Source organism: Mya arenaria, chromosome 17 (assembly GCF_026914265.1).
Source record: "Mya arenaria isolate MELC-2E11 chromosome 17, ASM2691426v1".
In the NCBI taxonomy this organism is placed as follows: Eukaryota; Metazoa; Mollusca; class Bivalvia; order Myida; family Myidae; genus Mya; species Mya arenaria.
In genome coordinates, this window is record NC_069138.1 from 27,794,254 (window position 1) to 27,817,821 (window position 23,568).

General features: G+C 34.7%; 1 protein-coding gene across 2 annotated transcripts; it reads left to right on the plus strand.

Moving 5' to 3' along the window:
• Positions 1-16,608, plus strand: LOC128223658 (uncharacterized). Of its 2 annotated transcripts, none has more exons than XM_052932933.1 (15): positions 1-65; positions 3,443-3,538; positions 4,242-4,433; positions 4,877-5,008; positions 5,484-6,507; positions 7,282-7,342; positions 7,685-7,985; positions 9,113-9,220; positions 10,026-10,181; positions 10,563-11,004; positions 11,311-11,402; positions 11,964-12,137; positions 13,729-13,864; positions 14,456-14,589; positions 15,004-16,608. In XM_052932933.1, exons 2-15 carry the CDS (start codon positions 3,479-3,481, stop codon positions 15,373-15,375), a joined length of 3,384 nt encoding a protein of 1,127 aa, XP_052788893.1. In that variant the 5' UTR covers positions 1-65; positions 3,443-3,478; the 3' UTR covers positions 15,376-16,608. The 2 variants fall into 2 exon arrangements, with proteins under 2 accessions (XP_052788893.1, XP_052788892.1); XM_052932932.1 differs by having other exon boundaries at positions 8-110; positions 15,004-16,607.
• The last annotated feature ends 6,960 nt before the right edge of the window (positions 16,609-23,568 follow it).

Consider the following 23,568-nt stretch of genomic DNA (forward strand, 5'->3'; position numbering starts at 1 on the left):
GTTGTCTGCTACTTCAATGTGAGACGATGTCCAACGAAAATACAATTTTATGATATTTGATATACGTAAGCTTTAATAGATAAAGAACCCTCATTTTCTAAATAATTAAGGTATATTTTTTCATAATTATATACTGTCATAGTTTACACATTTTTTGAATTAACAAAAGTTGTAAACAATATGAAGTGGTAGAATTCGGACAGTATTTTTCGGAAAGGCATGAGACATGCTGGTTATGAATTATTGCTGGTTATGAATTATGACATGTTAAATGTTAAGTTTGTCGATTTTTGTTCGTGTTATATTGATGTGTTATATAAAATAAATATTTATTACATTTAAGACATATTCATACATAATATATGAAACGGGTGCAGGACTAAGTGGCTACCAGACAAATCGGCCCCTTACCAAATCGGCCCCTAGCTCAAACGGTTACCTTTTCGGCCCCTTACCAAATCGTCCCCATCCGGTAGACGTTTCGGCCCCTGATTACCGAGACGTTTCGGCCCTTATTTTTATTTTATTTTTTATATCTAAATACATTGTTTAAGTAAAAAACATGTAATTTCATTTTATTTTTTTTAATAGACAAAGCTATATACATGCATACAAAGGTATAGATAAAAATAGATTTAAAGAAAATATCTGTACACTTGAAAACATGTTTTTATTTTATTTCTAAATATAAGTAAAAAACATGTATTTTTATTTTAAGAGACAAAGCTATATACATGCATACAAAGATATAGATAAAAATAGATTTAAAGAAAATATCTGTACACTTGAAAACATGTTTTTATTTTATTTCTAAATATAAGTAAAAAACATGTATTTTTATTTTAAGAGACAAAGCTATATACATGCATACAAAGATATAGATATAAATAGATTTAAAGAAAATATCTGTACACTTGAAAACATGTAAAGATTTATTCACGAGATATTTTTATAAGACGAAATAGAGTTGAAGAAGAAATGTTTAAACTTCATTTTTTTTTTAAAAAATCTTTAAATATTATACATAACTATGTTGCTAATAATATGTATAATGACATGTCCATTGTCTAACATCAGTCTTGACCAAACACCTATCGCCCGCCGTAGATGGCACCAACATTTTTCAGGAACTCCTCGCAGGTGACCTTATGCGAATCGTATGAGTCCCACTCATCCATGATTCTGGCGTTGATGTCCCTGTAACGCTCTCGATATAAGTTATAAATTTTATGAAATTCAGTTATTTATATTCAAATCAGGTATATATAAGGATGAAAAAAAACTATTATTAATCTTATATTGAATACGTATGCAAAACCATACTGGCTTAAACGGTGATTTTAGACAGACGGTCTTATGGCGAATTGTCACATTCCACAGAGGTATCAGGCGTTGAAATTGTGACACTTTGTGTTTACAAGCTTATAAATACGTCTACAAGGTTTGTTCCGACTTTCCCAACCGCTAATTCTCACACTTAAAGATTAATATCAATTATCTCTTCGCACCTCAAACAGAATATTATTTCACTTTTTTATTACGTATATATTGTTTTACTCTTGTTAAAATGCATTTGAACTATCAAGTTGTATCTTGTTTGCAATTCATATCTATAAAACAAACATTATTTCCTAATTATGTTTAGATAAAACACTAATTGTCAAAAATAATAATTAATAATTATTCTGGAGCAATACCACATAAATAACAAATTAATGGTTGAAATGTAAAGGCATTTTTAAAAAACGCAACACGTTTAAAACAAATGGTACCCACTTTTAGAAACGATTTAATATATATACTTACGTTGTTTATATTACTCAAATCTTCTTCAATCAACTCTAAATAACATTAACAAATTAGACAATTATTCATTCACACGTCTTTGAATGTCTTTTTCACACCCACAACACTAACAGTTTGCCTTGCAAAAAAGAACGCATGGTTCAAAGACAAATTTTCTTTGAAGTCTTTAATGATCAATTAATAATTAACAGTTATAACAAATAAAATTTCTTAGATTTTCTAACATTTTATATTAAAAATCAGGGTTAATAGTTATTTAGATTTTAATCATATTTTTATATCAGTCATATCAATGTTTTTCATGCATATCTGTCTATTTTTAAATTTAAAGATTTTATTTACAACTTATTTACAGATCTCATTGACATTTATAAGACGACCTACAATGTTTTTCTTTATACTCAAGATAAAAAATAAAATGAAATTAAGGGGCCGAAATGTCTCTATTGAAAATCACTAAGGTGCCGAAATGTCTCGAGTCATTTTAATTAAGGGGACGAAATGGCAGGGCCGAAACGTCTTAGGGGACGATTTGGTAGTAGGCCGATTTGGTTAGGGGCCGATTTGTCTTGCTCCCGACTAAGTGAACCAGGTTCTAAGTGAAACACTTCCCAAGTGTACCATTTGAGGACCAAGTGAACCACACATACATTATAGTAGTGGCTATTGTGTTAAAGCTCAATGCATGAAAGGTGATAATAACTAGTAATTATCACCGTTTCAATGCAATACTTCACCCATCAAGTCCTGTCAAGTAATATTTATTTATAAAGTCGGGTTTACAACATACAGAACACAAGCTCTGAAGAGCTTTTAAAGCTGACTTGTACTTATATTACATGATAACAGACATAGCACATATTTAAAATATATATGTAATATTATGTAACACATAAATAATATTTGAAAGAACTCCGGCAATAAGCATTTTATATATGCTAAGATGAATACAAAACAGACATACACCCTTATGAGTACAAACATTAAAATTAAAATTCAGACTTATTTGTTTTATTCATATGAAACATTAATGACTTTTCTTTTAAAACTGAACATTCGCAAAAGCATATATTATGATACATGTATGATAGTAAATTACAATTAAAATGGAACCACACATTTACGATTAATACATATATATTTATCAGGATAGCCAAGGAAGTTTAACATAGTAATATCTATGGATCCTTAAAATATATAAAGAAATAAAAACATTTAAGAAAAAATAATTATCACAGATACAGAACATAAAATGATTTAAGTTTTTAATAAAATATAAATCCGACCATTCTTGGTTTTCTGTGGACAGAGGAATTCTTTGACTCAATTTTTAAACACAAATACATATTTCTGGAATTTCATATACAAAGTGGCATTTTGTTTGTTCAGTCTAGAACAGCTTGATAATAAAAATACCAATTATGGTAATGAAAGTAGAACCCGTAAAACTATTGACAACTTGGCAGAAATGTTCATTATTGTGGCTCCAGATAACGTTACATGTGCTTTGATGTTAATTTTTGTTATGAAGTTGGCAGTAAAAAAGACCAGAATTCTAATATGGTACACTATATTAATGTTATGGTAAACATGTATTATGCATCTTACTTACTACTAAAATTGTTTTCAATCTTAGGGTGCAACCAGGAAGCAATCATAAAACAGCAAGAAAATGGAAGTATGCCCTGAGTATGTTGTTCTTCAATCTGCTTTTCAACTGGCACATGAAAAGGTTTGTCTGGTTTGTTCTAAGATATGAACATTCAAAGCAGCATTGCAGAATCCTTTGATATGATAATTATTTCAAAGGTTATTTGTCTATTTCACTCTATAAAAATCTATAGAATCCAGTAAATTATTTACTAATATTTAGCTAATTTTGCTTTTAAATAAAACCTGTTGTCTTATTGATATATTTGCTTATTTCAATGGTAGTTTTGTGGTATTGTATTTTAAGTCCTAACGTATATCGAAGCTCCAGATAAGGTTTTATGTTAAAGGTACACCCAAATATTTTAGCAAGAAAGTGTGTTAAGCCAATGTTTTTATCAGAGAGTATTTATTTAAATGCAAAGATTATTACACAAGTAAAACTGTTCACCAGCGAGTTACCAAAAGAAATGAAGTATTTTTTTTGTTATCCCTTATAAATAAGGAGAGAGCTAAATTGATTGCAAAACAAATGAAAATATGCTAAGCAATGACCTCTGCTAAAAATTGGTAGGACATTTGGACTGAATGCAATGCATTTTGATATGCAAATGTTCAAAATTCATTGTGTTTTTTGTTGTTTTAAATGCATATTGACGAATTTGCACAACTAATCTAAAGCTCTGCATTTATCAAATTTGTTCATCAAAATTATTAAAATAGGTTTTTATGTGACAGATCTAAAATCATACGTCAAATAATTTGCTTACAAATGGTGCTTATAGGCAGGTCAACGTCTCCCTGACTTGCCAAAGAATGCCTGTGAGGAATACACAACAATTGTGAGCCTAGCTGTCAGTGAGATCTGTTGCGGTCTGCAGAATGACCTTGATGATGAGGAGTCATTGTCATGGAAACAGAAACTGCATTCCTTGCTTCTCTATTCTCTGGTGAAGAAAAAGTACCAAGAGGCAGAGGTATTAAAACTGTGAAAAAAAGAATAAAACCTCATTCAGTTTGTTTTTTCAGCCCATTCCCCTTCTGAAAAATACCCTTTAATTTCTATTTCTTTTTTTGTAAATTTGAGGAGTATTGACCTCTTAACATATCCATAAATTTGTCGGTTTGTTGAATGATAATCAAAGGTATGAAAATAAACTAGACGTGTTATGAATCATGTTTGTATTTCTCATCCCTTTCAAACTTTGGGCAAAACGAAAGAATTTTCCCATATCAAAGGGTCCCGCCACCATTCCTTTTTAAGTGAAAGAAAACACTGTTATTTTATTAACATTTATAGCCAACATTAAACATTAGCCATATAAATCGTTTACTAGAAAAATATGATTCCTTGTGCTGCACTTGTGTTTTAGGATGGTCAAAGAAATTATTGTTTCTAATGTGTGTTTGTTGTTCCCAGCCAAAGCCAGTTGTCCACCAGATTCCCACGTACACCAGTCAGGACTTACTCTCTGCCGGCCTGCCGACATTCAGCTGCCACCTGTATTTCCATGTCATCCAAAGGTGTAATATGGTACCACTGTTTCTTCAGGTAAGCTGTATAATGAGAAATATTTGCTCCTCTGAAACTTCATTACTCAGTTTTTAGCTTGTCTTTTTTTTTAGGAAAGTAGTCACGGGATTGATGAAGCCTTGGTATCATCGTCAGTGTTGTCATCTAGCCTAGGTGTTGAAAGCGTTGTCAACTTGTCATCATGCAAAACTTAAAGGCCCATAAGCTGTTACTTGAATGTATTAAGACTTCAAATGTAACAAACGTTTTACAAACATATGCAATTGTACATGTATGGCAAGTTCAAACTTCAATGCCTTAAATATTTGTATTGTTAAGCACCTTGTTCCATTGAAAACAACAACAACAGACAAGCTGTGGTCGTTGCTCTGTTGCGCTGTTATTAATATAAAACATTATTATCCTAAAATGTTAAATGGGCATGTAAATTCATAACTCATTAAGCATAGTAGTCAATTTTACTGATAATATGATCTGTTTATTTTTATTTCAGAGTCTGAAATACTTGCCCCAGCAAACAGCTTCCATGATTTTCACCGACTTGTTGACACATTGTCAGGACCCGCCTGTCTCTGAACTAGATACAGAAACTATTACCATGGTAACAGAGAGTTTTTTTGCAAGGTGCTTGCTTGTTCCTGAAGAGAAAAACTCGGGCTTAGAAGAATTTCTTCTTCCACTGTCAACACAAAGAAAATACATCTGCACAATATATCCTGAAAGCCCTGATACTCATGAGAAAGGTCAAGGTCAGAACAAAAATTTAAATGATCATTTTTGGAGAGGTGGAACTTCATTCTTTGATGATTATATTGAACAGCACCCTGAGTTAATAGAATCAGTGATGCAGCATATGGAAGGTGACTTAAATGAGACATTGAAATTAAAGAGAGAAAATGGTTGCTCAATAACTGTTGGAAGAGTAGGGATTTTATGTATGTTACTTGCATTTGAATCTAATCAAAAAGAAATTGAAAATTGGATGGCCCATAATTTGTTTGGTACTGCTACATATTTACCACATGAAGTGCATAACAGCATAGCTGTGAATCCTCGAATAGCAAAATGCATTGGTAAAATTGTTACATTAGACAAAATGAAAGAATTCAAGAAAAGACTTGGCGAGTGGCTTAGTACATCAAGAAAAGATTTTGAAAATTGTACAGTAAATGACATGACGCGAGCAAATATTGAATGTAAAAATCTGACATCAGAAGGTCCTGGAAATTTATCATTAAAAGAGGATGGCAAAAATATTACATCAAATGGAAGCTGTAGTCTTCTGACATCAAAGGTAGATTATGAACATCTGACAGATACAGTTGTCGTACGGAATGATGTATTGAAAAGAAAGATTTTTGAAGATGAAGGAGGTGTATTTCACAATCTGACACAGTTTGGAGCTGATTTTCATGAAATTAGTGACGCATCAGTGGTGTATGGAGAATCATGGAGTGAGGATGTCACACTGGAAGCCCTTCTATGGAGGATACAGATGTCAATGTCCCAGTTACATGGTAGGCATAGAAATGAAATGAGTAATACTCATCATAAATACACATGCAATACATATCACAAAATACTAGTCTGTATTCCACACCAGTGCAATACTGCCATCTTCCTCTGTGCTCACATCACATCATAAACGTATTACTAGTATTGCACAATGTTAAATTGACTTCATAAAACAAAAAAGCATGTCTTTGGACATTTATTATGAAAACATGTGTTTTTTAAGTATTTTAACCTTATGGATATACTAAAAGGGTTAATAGAAATGGGTTTCTATCCATAATGTCCTATTCAACTCTCATAAATTTTTGCAGAATTTAAATTTACTTGGCTAGCGCCACATGAAATCTGAACCTGCAAAATTCCACTTGAGTCAAATACAACCTCCCTGATCAAAGCGCAGTCCTAATAATCTTATTTTATTTTGTTATTCAACTTCAAGCTATGTGTAGTTAATGTGTGATAGCTCCTTATAATATTGATATGAACATAATAAATATACATCTGTAGAACATATGTATACTTTTCCATAGGTCTGAGCGCCATTTTTTCCAAAGCCTAAGTTTGATTTTGTTCCTAGGGGATATTTTCAACAGTACATTCCTCATGTTAAAAATAGCACCTACAGTTGTGAAGAAATTGCTACTAAAATTATTGATGAAATGTGCCCTAAGCATTCATATTAGTTTTGTAATTTGCTTTTTAAAGTTGCGGCATACATTCAGACCCTGTTGCTAACTTCTCTCTTAAATTAGTGTCCCCTATTTTGTCTATTACAGCGGAAGCATGCATCCAGACTCTTCTGCAGCCTTCGTGCTTGCAGTTTTGGCTATCAGAAAGGTAAGGTGAATGTTTCATTTTCATCAAGGTCAATGTAGTTGTGATAATGGAGGTGAGTGTATATTGCACAAGTGTATGTTCGACCTTTGGTCTTGGTAACTTGGCCATGCATTTGTTTTTTGAAATAATTTATATATGAAATGTATTTTCACTACGATAGTGTGTCATGTGCAAGAAATGCTACAGAAACTTAGTCATAACTTAAAATAATCTTAAATCTGTAAACATGTCACTCGTGGCATCAACGAGATTTGATAAATTTCCTTGACCTTTTTTTTCAATTAACAAATTTATAACAAAATAAACCAACGTATTCAAACCCAAATTAAAATCATATTTCAGATTGTATGAAGTTTTACAGAACAAAGTTCATCTACTCAACAAAATGGGAAACCTGATGAAGTTTGTTGACATTTGTCTTTATTATTTACAAATGGTGGATGTCAACCAAAGGGAAGTAACTGGTCATCTGAAAAAACTTCTCTTTCTTGCTTTCCATGGATTATCTTCTCATGATCAGGATGAATTTGTTGCGGAAATACATAGTGCCAGGCCATATGAAGCAAAACAGATATTCCAAGCAGTGAACAAAAACAAGCTGACTCAGGTTTTCAACAAAATTACAGCTGATATAGATGAAACAGTAAGTATATTATATAACTGGGTGAGAAATCATGTGATTTAAAGGGCTTCTCACATTGGTCACTTGGGTTTCAACCGATGTAAACAATCAATATTATATGTGATGTCTACTAAATTCCTAGAGTTGAAATTTTGGCCAAGGATTGCATCACTAAAATACAAGCAAATCTAAATAAGTTTACACATGTTGAAGCAGAAAATATTATATATCTTCTATAGGCTAAGAAATATTTTCATATCTTTTCTGTCAAAAAAGTTAATATAGAAATTAACATGACTAAGATGTTTGTTTACGGTACATCGGTTGTGACCTGCTTAATTGAAATATGATTTATAAAGAACATACATGTAGTACACTGCCAGGGTAAATGCATTTGTATGTTATTTGGTCAAGATAATATTTTATATTATATGTTGAGTATAAGTATCTTACATGAGGCGGAGTGGGAGATGCATCATGTAGCCCAACCAAAGACGGTGCAGAATATGTAACGGATACAAGGTTTACTGTACCCTCTGTATCATATACCAGGAAATGAAGGATGGGATGGGATTGTGTCTTGAAGACCAAACTTCTGTGATTTGTTTTGTTATGACCAGTTGTGTAACAATGGTGTCGATACCCCTGTATCTTCGGTATTTCATATTCAGGCAATGCAGGATGTGATGAGAATATGCCTTCAAGACCCAGCCTCTGTTGTAGTTTTTTTTTGTTTCCAGTTGTGTAGCAATGGTCTCCATATCCCTGTATCTTCCATATTTTGTATTCAGGCAATGCAGGATGTGATTGATTATGCCTTCAAGACCCAGCCTCTGTTGTAGTTTTTTTTTTGTTTCCAGTTGTGTAGCAATGGTCTCCATATCCCTGTATATTCCATATTTTGTATTCAGGCAATGCAGGATGTGATGGGATTATGCCTTGTAGAACCAGCCTCTGTTGTCTTGCTTGTTGTTTTCAATTGTGTAGCAATGGTCTCCATATCCCTGTATCTTCCATATTTTGTATTCAGGCAATGCAGGATGTGATTGATTATGCCTTGTAGAACCAGCCTCTGTTGTCTTGCTTGTTGTTTTCAATTGTGTAGCAATGGTCTCCATATCCCTGTATCTTCCATATTTTGTATTCAGGCAATGCAGGATGTGATGGGATTATGCCTTCAAGACCCAATCCGTATCATCCGCTTTGTTGTGTCCAGTTGTGTGGCTAATGAACAGCAGGCAATCCATTGTGCACAGGTCAGTATTTCGTGAAGAGTAGAAAATGTTTAACCAGGTATTATGTATGATACGACTCATTCTCTCTTGCTTTTTAGCTAGCGAAATGCAGGAATGCTGTTATGCATAGCAAAAGGTTTTGGTTCAATCCCCACCAGATGCACAAAGCATAATTTTGTGCGAATTTTTATCAAGTGCAAACAACTGTGCACAATTTTTTAGGGGATGTCTTATTTTACAATTATTTTGAAACAAGTTATTATATAACAACTTTGGTATTTTAATCAGACTAGTTCAATGACATGATGTCATGCCAGAATTAGTGTTAGAGGGGGGGAGGGGGAGTACCTCAGGGCACAAAATAATAGTGCATCATGGTGACCACCACCAACCAAATTACAGAAACAAGAAAAGGAGTAAGACATGACTGGTCCAAGACTGTCGTCAGATAATGCAATACTCGACTAAGCTCTGTCCTTTGCAATGTTCTGTGGGAAAATTAACTGGCAAAATTTGTTTACAATGTCAGCAAACAATTTCAGAGATTTAGCTTAGGATACAAAGCAAACTGTACATTATCATCTAATGAAATCATGGAGAGCATTAGTCAATATAGCTTCTGACTTGTAGTGCAAAGAAAATTGTGTCGAAGGTTCAAATCTCTCAAAAACTATAAACTTTTGTCATTTCAATATATGTACAAAAAGTATTAAAACAAATCTTTGTCCTATGTGCTTGTGTAGTGTTATTTCAATGTGTACCTAGGGTGCTGACTATGTTGCACGACACACAATTTACATAGCAAATAACTGTTTCCTATCCCCAGGTGCTTGGCTACTTTCCACAGACCTGTCGAGCCTCATACTTGGTTTTCCCTGACATATCCCTCCTGACTGGAGCCATACAAGAATTTCTGCTACAGGACACACTGACAGACAAACAACAGAAATGCTTCGTTGTCTTTGTCAGAGAGCTCATGAAGGTAAATATACTTGATAAGAAGTCCATAGAAAAGTTGCAAAACACCAAGTGCATTTGTACGCTTAGCGATAACCCCATAAACAATGTTTGTCATGTTTTAAGTATGTCATTTAAGACTTGTACAATGTGCACATACTTGGATCTTGTAGCTCACAAAAAGTAGTGCACACCAGGGCTTCTCAATCAGTCAAGGCCTGGTTTAAGTATTTATAATATACTTTTGCAAGATCATGTCTTTATTTGTTAGTTTAGAAAAAGTTTGTTTCATTTAAGAAGTAAATTTGTGACTTTTACTCAGTTTTTGAGGGAAATTCTTCGTCCTATATTTTGTTGTACCCTTGTTGATAAGATGGCCGAAAGTCTTCTTCTTGTATTTATTCAGTTGAAGGGCAAAAGTCCACTCAGAGCAGCAGAATTCTGTGACAGTGTAGTTTTACCTCACATTAGCATTGAAAACTTACTGTCTCCATTGGCATCTGTAACCATAGCAACAGAATTTGCCTTGACCCTCTTAATGGAGGTCATGCAATCTAGAAGTGCTATTTTTAGACCTCTTGATCATCTTGGTGCACAAATTAATCAAGGAAAGGAAGTGAATGAGGATTATGTGGAAGTGGTTGCTGTTGTGTGTATTTTTGCTGCGCTGCTCCAGGAATGTACTTTTATTTGGGACAATGATTTTGAAGCTGGAGGTGACCTTGAACTTGATACAGTTGTCGTAGAAACTGGAAGGCGAAAACTGGCTGTGAAAGAGAAAGTAATCAGTATCTTTCCATTACTTGGCAAGAACTTGTCACAGGGAAAATGCACTATCAGTGAAAATGGTAAGTTGAACTCAAAATTTTGTTTCATGGATATCAGAATTGTTTTCAGGTAAAAAAAAAATTGAGCATATGCAAAGACCATAGAATATTGAACCTTTATTAACTTACCTGGAAAATAGAATGTGACATCTGCTATCATTATTTCCTGAAAGCCAAACGTATTTCATTTTGAAATTGTAAAAGAAAACAACTTAAATGCATTTACCCATTTATTGTACATGAGATAAACCACATATATATTTCATAAAAATCATCACTGTTTCTTCCTGTAAGTGCAAGTTCCCTATAAATGGTTGTCCATTTTAGAAGCAGACTGGTTGATGACTACACTGACTGATACCCACTGGACAGTCAAGTTACGAGTGGCTGAGATGTTGTCAAATGCCGGACACGGCCAGGTATAGCTGCTAGCTCTTTGCATATTAAACAAGTACTGTAATAGTAATTAATTAATGTGTAAATGTGTAAATTTTAATTCAAACTTTTTCTTACCCTTCAGTCCCACATTGAGCACATTGCCATTGAATCTCAAAATGGCCACCAGTATTGGTTTATACCCAGGAAACATACTTTAGAATAATTCATTTACCAATCCAAATCATTTTGAAGAACCGGTAATCATTTTTCAATTTATTTACAATTCAGTCATATGTGTTTTAATACTTACATGAATTTAATTACATCAGTCATTTTTCCTCGGTGGACATTGTACTAACTAAGTTACTAGTGAACTTAGTCTCTGCTGTTTGCAGAGCCAAATAAAGCCTGAAATGGAATTCGCAAAAAAAATGCCAAAAGCCTAAGATTGGATGCAGTCAATTTTTGTATTTAAATCTGGGGAATAAAAGTCTGTTATATATATATATATGGTAAACTTGGTAAGCTTTTAGTTGTCACCATAATACAGCGAGAATAAATAAGTTTAAACTAAACCATAACAAAACCAACACATATTTTAGCACTATGTGTCAATGGTTGACCAGTCATTTGAGCTGTCCAGTGAACCACTGGACCTACTGACTGCCTGTGCCCTGGTCAGCGTGGACGCTTCCCTCCACACTCGAACATTGGAAACCCTTCTGGATATTCATACGCCATCTGGTTATGAGGACTGGATTGGAGCATTAATTCAGGTGGGATTAGTCTAATCTTTACAATGATTGTGACGAAAGTTATATTAACTTCTACTAAATCCTTCTCGTGAAAGTGTGGTCTTGTGTTGTGGGGTAAACTGGAGTACCCGGAGGGAACACACTTGTTGGGCCTGGTGACCACCAACCAAACACACATGCATCCAAGCCGGAAATAGAACCCTGCTTTATTTAACCACTACGCTAACCAGACAACCTGGTGTTATTACTTATTAGAGTTTTGTAAGACCTTGACTATGAGTCTTAATGAGGTGAACTGATACTTGTATTTTAGTACCCTCGTTGTCAGCATTGGCATGCAAAAACATAGGTTGTCATGGAAAAGCCTTTCAAGATATTTACAAAAAGCTTTGTTCATCTGTTGCTAGTTATCAGTGGAAGAAAGCTATCTCTGATTTTGATAATAGTTGAGTTATGTTCCTTTGTTGTTTGAAAAAAACACAGAGGGGCATTAGCACCTGTTTGTGGTGCCTTGTTAAAATGGTTGGGCTAATGTGTGTCTTGTTCGTCCTAAACTCTCTTAGCATTATAACTGCCCTTTTGACTGCAATTTATATTCATTTGCTAATAAGAACTACTGGTACATGTCTTGCATGAATATTTTGTTGGATTTGCTTTTTTGTTCAATATTAAAGTACATTTTGTGTCAATTTTGTTTAATTTTTATGACAGATTAACTTATTTGTAAGAGGTATTTAAAAAATTCACACAAATTTACAACTCATTTGAAGGGACCCCAGACAGATTTAATGTATGCAACAATATTGGCAAGAGTTGTTTAACTCTTTTTTATGAACAAACACCAAAGAGCAACTAGTAAAAAATCGTTTGAACAGAACATTGTAAATCCAAGCCTTAAATAGTTCAAATTTAGATAGCTTTACCAACTAAAATAGAGCTTTTTCTGTCACATTTTTAAGTAGAGCTCTAATTTGTTAAATCTTCCCCTTTAAAACATGAACATTAGATTAAATAAATCAAGGGCTAATTTCTCCAAATTATTAAAGTGACACTGGAATTTAAAATCAATAGATACACATGTATAACAAACATAAATTTTGAGTGATAAAATCTTTAATGCTCACTAAATAATGCATTTATGGAAAATATTAATACTGATAACAAGATTGTAACCATGTAATTAATAGCTGAAAACACACAAATATTAAATGACTGGTGGGTCCTAAAAGATTTACAGTGATCAACTATCATCTAATAAGGTAGAACTACAGTGTTTGCTGCACCTTTCTTTCAAATCAAACGCAGTATCCTTCATAATAACCATTGTTTTGATATTTATTCATCCTTTTCGGTTGATTAAAACAATTGTATAAATTGTGGTACATCTTATTTGGGAGTAAGAGTGCATCTTTAACATCAACAGGTTTGGCAATGTTACACAATTTAGGTTTGATTATCTATTCGGGCATTTCTCTTAAAAATATCTTCACTTCACATTCAATGTCAAACATAAAGAAGAGGGATTAGCTTAATATCGATTAGATTAACTGCCATAACAAGGTTAAGATTGTTCGAGAGATCATCCCCGGATTGGAATCCATTTCATTTTCAGATTCTGCCCAATTTGTCGAGTACAGAGGCCCATTCAGTATTCCAGCTACTGTCACAGTTCATACAAAGGTCCGAGGGGCTAGAATGGACATATAGGGTGTCTTCAACATTAACACTGCCGGGACTTGATTTGACAGGTATTATAGATTCAACAAGATTTTCCTGTTGAGTATAAAGGTCCACTTAGTATTCCAATTACCTTAACAGTTCAAATCAAAAGAGGTCCAAGGGGCTAAAAAGAACCGGGTACTACAAAATTAACATTGCCGGGAAATGATTTGCAAGGTTTTACTGGTATATATTATATCATTTTCCTGTTGAGTGCAGAGGCCCTTACAGTGTTCCAGCTACTGTCGCAGCCCATAGTTTCTGCTACTTTCACAATTCATACAGAATTACAGTTATTTTTTTTCAGATTCACAAGGTGCTAATATATTTAGACTAAGTTTCACATGAAATATCTCAAAGTAAAGACCAAATGACCATAGGCAGACTAGACCATTATATAAGATTTGAACTTGTTTGCTTTTGAAAGAAAAAAAGTTAACGTAGTGTGATAGCCCTCAGAGTGCAAAAACTTTAACCATAACCACAAATCAAGATATTGAATTGAAACTTGGCCCACATGTTGCCTGAAAGAATACACACATGTAAAGCAAGGTCCATAACCCTTAGAATTTAGAATTAGTCCAAGCCTGTTGAAATGCATTTATTATAATTTGTTTCAGCCTTACAGAGTGTACTGTACACCAGCCAGTTGCTAAGTGATACATTGGTTACCATGGCATTGACCTTGACCCCAGACACCTTGACGACCACCATAATACAACATGTCACACAGGCCTATGTCTCCTATATCAAGGTATTGAAAGATTGTGATTTAATTTGGATTTTGATATCAATTTGATTTATTTCCTTGTCTATTTTGTTTGTTTTAAAGTTGAAGTTCAGTCATTAGCCTTGTTGTTGTTGTTGTTGTTGTTGTCATGGCCTTTGACACTGTCAGAATTAAAATATTTTGAATATAACTAAGATGAAGTGTTAAAGATATTTATATGAGTTTTGTCTAATGGTATACATGTTGCTGCGATGTTTTTTTCATCTGATAGGTGAGGGTTCAAGCTCAACCAGATTCACATTCTTTTTGCCCCTCAAAAGGAACACTAGCACTGTATTCTACCCGAGAAATAGACTGAACAGCTCTTCATTTAAGTGCATATAATAAAGTTCTTCTGTCACAAATATATTAGTGTTAAACATGTTCAAACCATTTCAGCATTCCTGCACCAGCCTGCAAGGCAGTGCTAGCCAGGAGCTGTTCTGCCTTTGTGAGATTTTTCACCAGGTCATGCATGTGACCTTGAACCTTATGTCAGAGGTCAAATCCCAACCACTGGTACTTCTCATGCACATTGTTACCAAGTTCAAGGAAGTTACCAAAGCAACTGGGGATGGTGGTGCTAAAAATAGAATGAAGCAGTCAATGGTTTCCAAATCTGATGCTATGAAAACTTTGTCAGGAAATAACAGGAAATTGGTGAAGAATTTGGAAAATGGAATGTTAGCCGCTGTGAATGGATTGGACAATGAGAATGAGGAAAAACATATGTTAGTGAAAAAGTTGCAGGAGTCGCATGCTTCTTTATAGTGACAAAACACCGTTTTAATTAAATAGTGGCAAAAGATCATCCTTTTCTAGTAACAGACAAGATTCTGTTCTGTCAACATTTTAATCTGACATGAGGGGTCCATGATTGTCTTTAACTGAAGTATAAAATTCTTTCTTTTGGAAACATTTTTTGTTACGTTATATTAGATTCATAATATAAATCAAGTATGCATATTTGTTCATGTAATTTGCATAAGCATGCTTATTATTGAAAAATTAAGTTTGGTCACATTGTTGGTTTAATCCAAGCAGAATTCAGCAAAAAAAATGCATGATTTTGTTATTGAAACAATCATATACCTAATGAGTAATGAGCTTCTTTGCGCAATGTTGGGCCTTCGGATATTATTTTTATAAATAAATAATCCCAAAAATAATGACTTCAACATGTTTCAACACTCTTTCTGGTTAAGGTTTTGCATGTAACCAACCACCTTTAAGTCAATATCTCAGCGAATACATAATGTATTGCATTGGAACTTTATACACAAGCTCGCAACCATTCAACCTTCTTAATAAATCAAGTAAGATTATAAGTATCTTCCATGGCCGAGAGTGTAAGAGGTTTACCGAGTTTCCGCAAAACACCCTGCGCGAGGGTCGGGATGAACTCTATCTTACACGAGCGGCTGTGGTAGATGCTTTTTCTCCACCTTATTTAAACAAAATTAAGTAAAAATGTACTTTTTGCTGGAAATCTTCTTGTGCGTAGAATATAAATGCGTATGGATATGCGATAATTCGTGGTTGTCATGGATATGCGCGCAGTGATTCAGATTATGTTAATAGTCAAATCGGTCTTTAAATAGTTCTGAGGAGAGTGAAGCATTATTTCTTGAAATGTGTGTGGAAAAATATGGTGACATTTGAAGCGAAAAATAATTAAATAGCATTATAAAAATTGCCACAAGACAAGGTTTCTATGATGCTACATACGACAGTCTTCAACAGGGATAGAATTTCTAGCATGGTTATTTTTTTGGATCTACTTATCTGAGGTGGTAGAAATGTTCATCAAAATCAAATCAAATCTCATGTTGTGACACATATGATACAGGGGTTCTAAAGTTCAGACAGATGATTCTGAAATCAGGATAGAACATTTGAACTGTTTTAACATGGGAATATTGTGAAGTTGTACAAAATATTTTTTGTTGAACAATTTGCAGTCGTTAAAACAGGAAAGGACTGATAGAGATTGAAAATGATGACGAATGCTAAACCACTGCTTATCAGTCATATTGCTCGTAGTTATGGATATTAATTATTTTGATACCAGTGCCAATAACAAGCCCAAGTCCTAGTTTGTGTTGTGTTGTTTATATGCTAGGGTAAATGTATGGTTTTATGGTGTCAGCGTTTTTAGCTCACCTGTCACGTAGTGACAAGGTGAGCTTTTGTGATCACTCTTCGTCCGTCGTCCGTCCGTCCGTCCGTCCGTCCGTCCGTCCGTCCGTCCGTTCACAATTGCTTGTGAACACAATAGAGGTCACAATTTTGACCTAATCTTTATGAAACTTGGTCAGACTGATCATCTCTATAAAATCTAGGTCAAGTTCGATATTGGGTCATCTGGGGTCAAAAACTAGGTCACTAGGTCAATTAGTAGAAAAACCTTGTGAACACAATAGAGGTCACAATTTTAGCCTAATCTCAATGCAACTTGGTCAGAATGGTCATCTCTATAAAATCTAGGTCAAGTTCGATATTGGGTCATCCGCGGTCAATAATTAGGTCACTAGGTCAATTAGTAGAAAAACCTTGTGAACACAATAGAGGTCACAATTTTAGCCTAATCTCAATGCAACTTGGTCAGAATGATCATCTCTATAAAATGTAGGTCAAGTTCGATATTGGGTCATCCGCGGTCAACAACTAGGTCACTAGGTCAATTAGTAGAAAAACCTTGTGAACACAATAGAGGTCACAATTTTAGCCTAATCTCAATGCAACTTGGTCAGAATAATCATCTCTATAAAATCTAGGTCAAGTTCGATATTGGGTCATCCGCAGTCAATAACTAGGTCACTAGGTCAATTATTAGAAAAACCTTGTGAACACAACAGAGGTCACAATTTTGACCTAATCTTTATGAAACGTGGTCAGACTGATCAGCTCTATGAAATCTAGGTCAAGTTCGATATTGGGTCATCTGGGGTCAAAAACTAGGTCAGTAGGTCAATTAGTAGAAATACCTTGTGAACACATTAGAGGTCACAATTTTAGCCTAATCTCAATGCAACTTGGTCAGAATGATCATCTCTATAAAATCTAGGTCAAGTTCGATATTGGGTCATCCGCGGTCAATAACTAGGTCACTAGGTCAATTAGTAGAAAAACCTTGTGAACACAATAGAGGTCACAATTTTAGCCTAATCTCAATGCAAATTGGTCAGAATGATCATCGCTGTAAAATGTAGGTCAAGTTTGATATTGGGTCATTCACGGTCAATAACTAGGTCACTAGGTCAATTAGTACAAAAACCTTGTGAACACAATAGAGGTCACAATTTTAGCCTAATCTCAATGTAACTTGGTCAGAATGATCATCTCTATAAAATCTAGGTCAAGTTCGATATTGGGTCATCCGCGGTCAATAACTAGGTCACTAGGTCAATTAGTACAAAAACCTTGTTAACACAATAGAGGTCACAATTTTAGCCTAATCTTAATGCAACTTGGTCAGAATGATCATCTCTATAAAATCTGGGTCAAGTTCGATATTGGGTCATACGCAGTCAATAACTAGGTCACTAGGTCAATTATTAGAAAAACCTTGTGAACAAAATAGAGGTCACAATTTTAGCCTTATCTTAATGAAACTTGGTCAGAATGATCATCTTAACATAAGCTAGGTCAAGTTCCATATTGGGTCAACCCAGGTCAAAAACTAGGTCACTAGGTCAATTAGTAGAAAAACCTTGTGAACACAATAGAGGTCACAATTTTAGCCTAATCTCAATGCAACTTGGTCAGAATGATCATCTCTATAAAATGTAGGTCAAGTTCGATATTGGGTCATCCGCGGTCAACAACTAGGTCACTAGGTCAATTAGTACAAAAACCTTGTGAACACAATAGAGGTCACAATTTTAGCCTAATCTCAATGCAACTTGGTCAGAATAATCATCTCTATAAAATCTAGGTCAAGTTCGATATTGGGTCATCCGCAGTCAATAACTAGGTCACTAGGTCAATTATTAGAAAAACCTTGTGAACACAACAGAGGTCACAATTTTGACCTAATCTTTATGAAACTTGGTCAGACTGATCATCTCTATGAAATCTAGGTCAAGTTCGATATTGGGTCATCTGGGGTCAAAAACTAGGTCAGTAGGTCAATTAGTAGAAATACCTTGTGAACACATTAGAGGTCACAATTTTAGCCTAATCTCAATGCAACTTGGTCAGAATGATCATCTCTATAAAATCTAGGTCAAGTTCGATATTGGGTCATCCGCGGTCAATAACTAGGTCACTAGGTCAATTAGTAGAAAAACCTTGTGAACACAATAGAGGTCACAATTTTAGCCTAATCTCAATGCAAATTGGTCAGAATGATCATCGCTGTAAAATGTAGGTCAGGTTTGATATTGGGTCATTCACGGTCAATAACTAGGTCACTAGGTCAATTAGTAGAAAAACCTTGTGAACACAATAGCGGTCACAATTTTAGCCTAATCTCAATGCAACTTGGTCAGAATGATCATCTCTATAAAATCTAGGTCAAGTTCGATATTGGGTCATCTGCGATCAATAACTAGGTCACTAGGTCAATTAGTACAAAAACCTTGTGAACACAATAGAGGTCACAATTTTAGGCTCATCTTAATGCAACTTGGTCAGAATGATCATCTCTATAAAATCTGGGTCAAGTTCGATATTGGGTCATACGCAGTCAATAACTAGGTCACTAGGTCAATTATTAGAAAAACCTTGTGAACGAAATAGAGGTCACAATTTTAGCCTTATCTTAATGAAACTTGGTCAGAATGATCATCTTAACATAAGCTAGGTCAAGTTCCATATTGGGTCAACCCAGGTCAAAAACTAGGTCACTAGGTCAATTAGTAGAAAAACCTTGTGAACACAATAGAGGTCACAATTTTAGGCTTAACTCAATTCAACTTGGTCAGAATGATCATCTCTAGAAAAATATAGGTCAAGTTCGATATTGGGTCATTCGCGGTCAATAACTAGGTCACTAGGTCAATTAGTATAAAAACCTTGTGAACACAATAGAGGTCACAACTTAAGCCTAATCTAAATGTAACTTGGTCAGAATGATCATCTCTATAAAATCTAGGTCAAGTTCGATATTGGGTCATTTACCGTCAATAACTAGGTCAATAGGTCAATTAGTAGAAAAACCTTGTGAACACAATAGAGGTCACAATTTTAGCCTAATGTTAATGCAACTTGGTCAGAATGATCATCTCTATAAAATCTGGGTCATGTTCGATATTGGGTCATCCGCAGTCAATAACTAGGTCACTAGGTCAGATATTAGAAAAACCTTATGAACACAATAGAGGTCACAATTTTGGCCTAATCTTTATGAAACTTGGTCAGACTGATCATCTTTATAAAATCTAGGTCAAGTTCCACATTGGGTCATCCGCGGTCAATAACTAGGTCACTAGGTCAGATAGTAAAAAAACCTTGTGAACACAATAGAGGTCACAATTTTAGCCTAATCTTAATGAAACTTGGTCAGAATGATCATCTTAACATAAGCTTGGTCAAGTTCCATATTGGGTCAACCCAGGTCAAAAACTAGCTCACTAGGTAAATTAGTAGAAAAACCTTGTGAACACAATAGAGGTCACAATTTTAGGCTTATCTCAATTCAACTTGGTCAGAATGATCATCTCTAGAACAATATAGGTCAAGTTCGATATTGGGTCATTCGCGGTCAATAACTAGGTCACTAGGTCAATTAGTAGAAAAACCTTGTGAACACAACAGAGGTCACAACTTAAGCCTAATCTTAATGTTACTTGGTCAGAATGATCATCTCTATAAAATCTAGGTCAAGTTCGATATTGGGTCAATTACCGTCAATAACTAGGTCACTAGGTCAATTAGTAGAAAAACCTTGTGAACACAATAGAGGTCACAATTTTAGCCTAATGTTAATGCAACTTGTCAATATATGTATTCTAACAACTTTGAAAATATTCTCTTAAAAAAATATTGGCCTGATTTGAAAATATTTTTAAAGAAATGTACCTTTAATAGGTGACCCTTTTATCAATATTATTATTTTTAGCTCACCTGTCACATAGTGACAAGGTGAGCTTTTGTGATCACAATTTGGCCGGCGTCCGTCCGTCGTCCGTCCGTCCGTCCGTCCGTAAACTTTTACTTTAAACGACATCTCCTCATAAACCGCTTAGCCAATTTCATCCAAACTTCACAGGAATGTTCCTTGGGTGGTCCCCTTTAAAAATTGTTCAAAGAATTGAATTCCATGCAGAACTCTGGTTGCCATGGCAACGGAAAGGAAAAACATTAAAAATCTTCTTCTCCCAAACCACAAGGCTTAGGCCGTTGATATATGGTAGGTAGGATCACAAAATGGTCCTCTACCAAGATTGTTCAAATTATGGCCCTTGGGTCAAAATTGGCCACGCCCCGGGGGGTCATGGGTTTTCTCTATATGTTTATAGTGAAAACTTAAAAAATCTTCTCCTCTGAACTTACTTGGCCTAGAGCTTAGATATTTGTCATGATTCATCGTCTAGTGGACCTCTACAAAATTTGTTCAAATTATGGCCCTGGGGTCAAAATTGGCCCCGCCCCCTTGGGGGATCTTGGGTTTTCTCTATATGTTTATAGTGAAAACTTCAAAAATCATCTCCTCTGAACTTACGTGGCTTAGAGCTTAGATATTTGGCATGATTCATCGTCTAGTGGACCTCTACAAAGTTTGTCAAATTATGGCCCTGGGGTCAAAATTGGCCACACCCCGGGGCTGATGGGTTTTCTCTATATGTGTTATAGTGAAAACTTAAAAAATCTTCTCCGAACTCACAAAGACAAGTAACATATTAATTTAAACTGGATAACATATTTAGTACACATACCAATTTTCAATATGGGCCACATACAACAATTAATAACAAATATACATAATTATATAGATACACACGTAAAATCAAGTAGTGACAAGAGCTTAGATATTTGGCATGATATATCATCTAGTTGACTTGTACCAATATTGTTCAATCTTTGGCCCTGGGGTAAAAAAATGGCCCCACCCGTGCGGTCATGGGTTTCCTTATATATGTATATGATGAAAACTTATAAAATCTTCTTCTCCGAAACCAAAAGACGAAGGCCTTAGATATTTGGTATGAAGCATTGTTTATCGGACCGCTATTAAGATTGTTCAAACTTTAGCCCTGGGGTCAAAATTGGCCACTCCCCGTGTTCATAGGCTTAGGTTTTCAATATTTGTATATAATGGAAGAATGTGCAATATATGACAGGTGAGCGATTCAGGGCCTTTTGGCCCTCTTGTTTTAAATAGGAAATACTTGGTTTTCTCACGATTTTAGTGAGTTAATATTAGTTCCGTTTCAAAATTTAAGATTTGTTGTCTGCTTCAGGGGGGGAGTTTGGCGGAAGGATATTGGCAGGAATTCACGAGGTTTTCGTGCTATGCTATAGAAGAAAGTTAAAGGCGTGGTGCGCCACTCAAGTTTTGTATTTGGCAGCGATAACATTCGTTTATTTAGCCAGTATGTCCCACCCTCCCGCTCTTGTTTTTTTAACGATTTATATATCAAAATGTGTTTTTGAACAATGTATGTATCGTTTGGTGTAAATATTAGAGACACATACGTGTACATTCTCGAATGGCAAAAATATGCATTAATGTTGGTGTTTTCTAATAATTGTAAGGGACCAGTTAAAATGCAGAAGAGGACTACCACTAGAAGAATGTTACATTTCGGTAACGTTCAAACGAATCGTATATAGCATGTGGTTCATGGATTAAATAACATTGATTGTAGTTTCGTTCGAGTCGAAGCAAGCATTTCAATGTTCACATCGCCTTACGGACGGAAACTATCGTGGTAGGTGCTCCTTGTTGTATCGTTTAGAAAGGATGACGTGGCCACCGTCAGAAATCACGCCTAAAATGACTGAAGACATCTGAAACCCAAATGGACATCACAATGCCATGATTTAGAACTTCGTTTACGCATTTCACCATTTAAAGCGTTTTGGTGCGCAGTACATGGACATTATTTATCAACGTGCATTAAAATTGATGTTGCTGTATATATGTGCTTATTGAATATACATGGCTGAAGTGCATTTTTTGTTCATACTCGTTGCTTGGGTGCGATGGGAACAGTTTTCCAGAGCTTTTTACATTTCATAATCGGGCTGAAGTTTTATCTCTGGTTTTACACTGGCCATCTTTGTAGGCGAGTTTGGTTTGATTGCCAGTAGGCGTAATGTTGTATATGTGGACAATTTGAATGAAATCTGGGAGTAGAATTTGTCATTTGTCCCAGATGAAATATTGAACTTAATATATAAATATTGATGATATATATTCACCCTCCAAATGAATTGTTTTTACAAATATATTGTGTTGTAAAATGTAAATGTGTATCTTTCGAATTGCATTTACCGTTTTTATTTGTTAGGGTATAATTGTTTTACTCACGATCTTAGTGAGTAACTAAGTTTTATAAACACTCAGAAAAAAATAAAGAACTTATTTAGTTAGAGAAAGGCGATGTGGTTATCTCCCTCTATGTTATACACAAACCAAATAAATTGTATAAACAAACAGCAATATAAACTAGACGATGCAAATGTTTTTACAAGTTATCAAAAGATGTACATTGGTTATCATCAGTTCGCGATTTCATTTCGTTGATATTACGGCGAGATTTCTAACTGAATTAAAAATCATAACACTAGTTTAAAACTAGTTTATTATGGTCACCAAACTTGACATTAATGTTGGGCATGACCAGTATTATAGGGGTCATCAGGTCAAAGGTCACTGTAACCTTTAATGGTAAAAGGATTTTAAAGCTTGTCCGAGTGATAACTCAACAATGCCTAGACCTATGCTCATCAAACTTGACATGTAGGCTGGGACTGACCAGTAGATGATCCCTATTGATTTTAGAGGTAATAGGG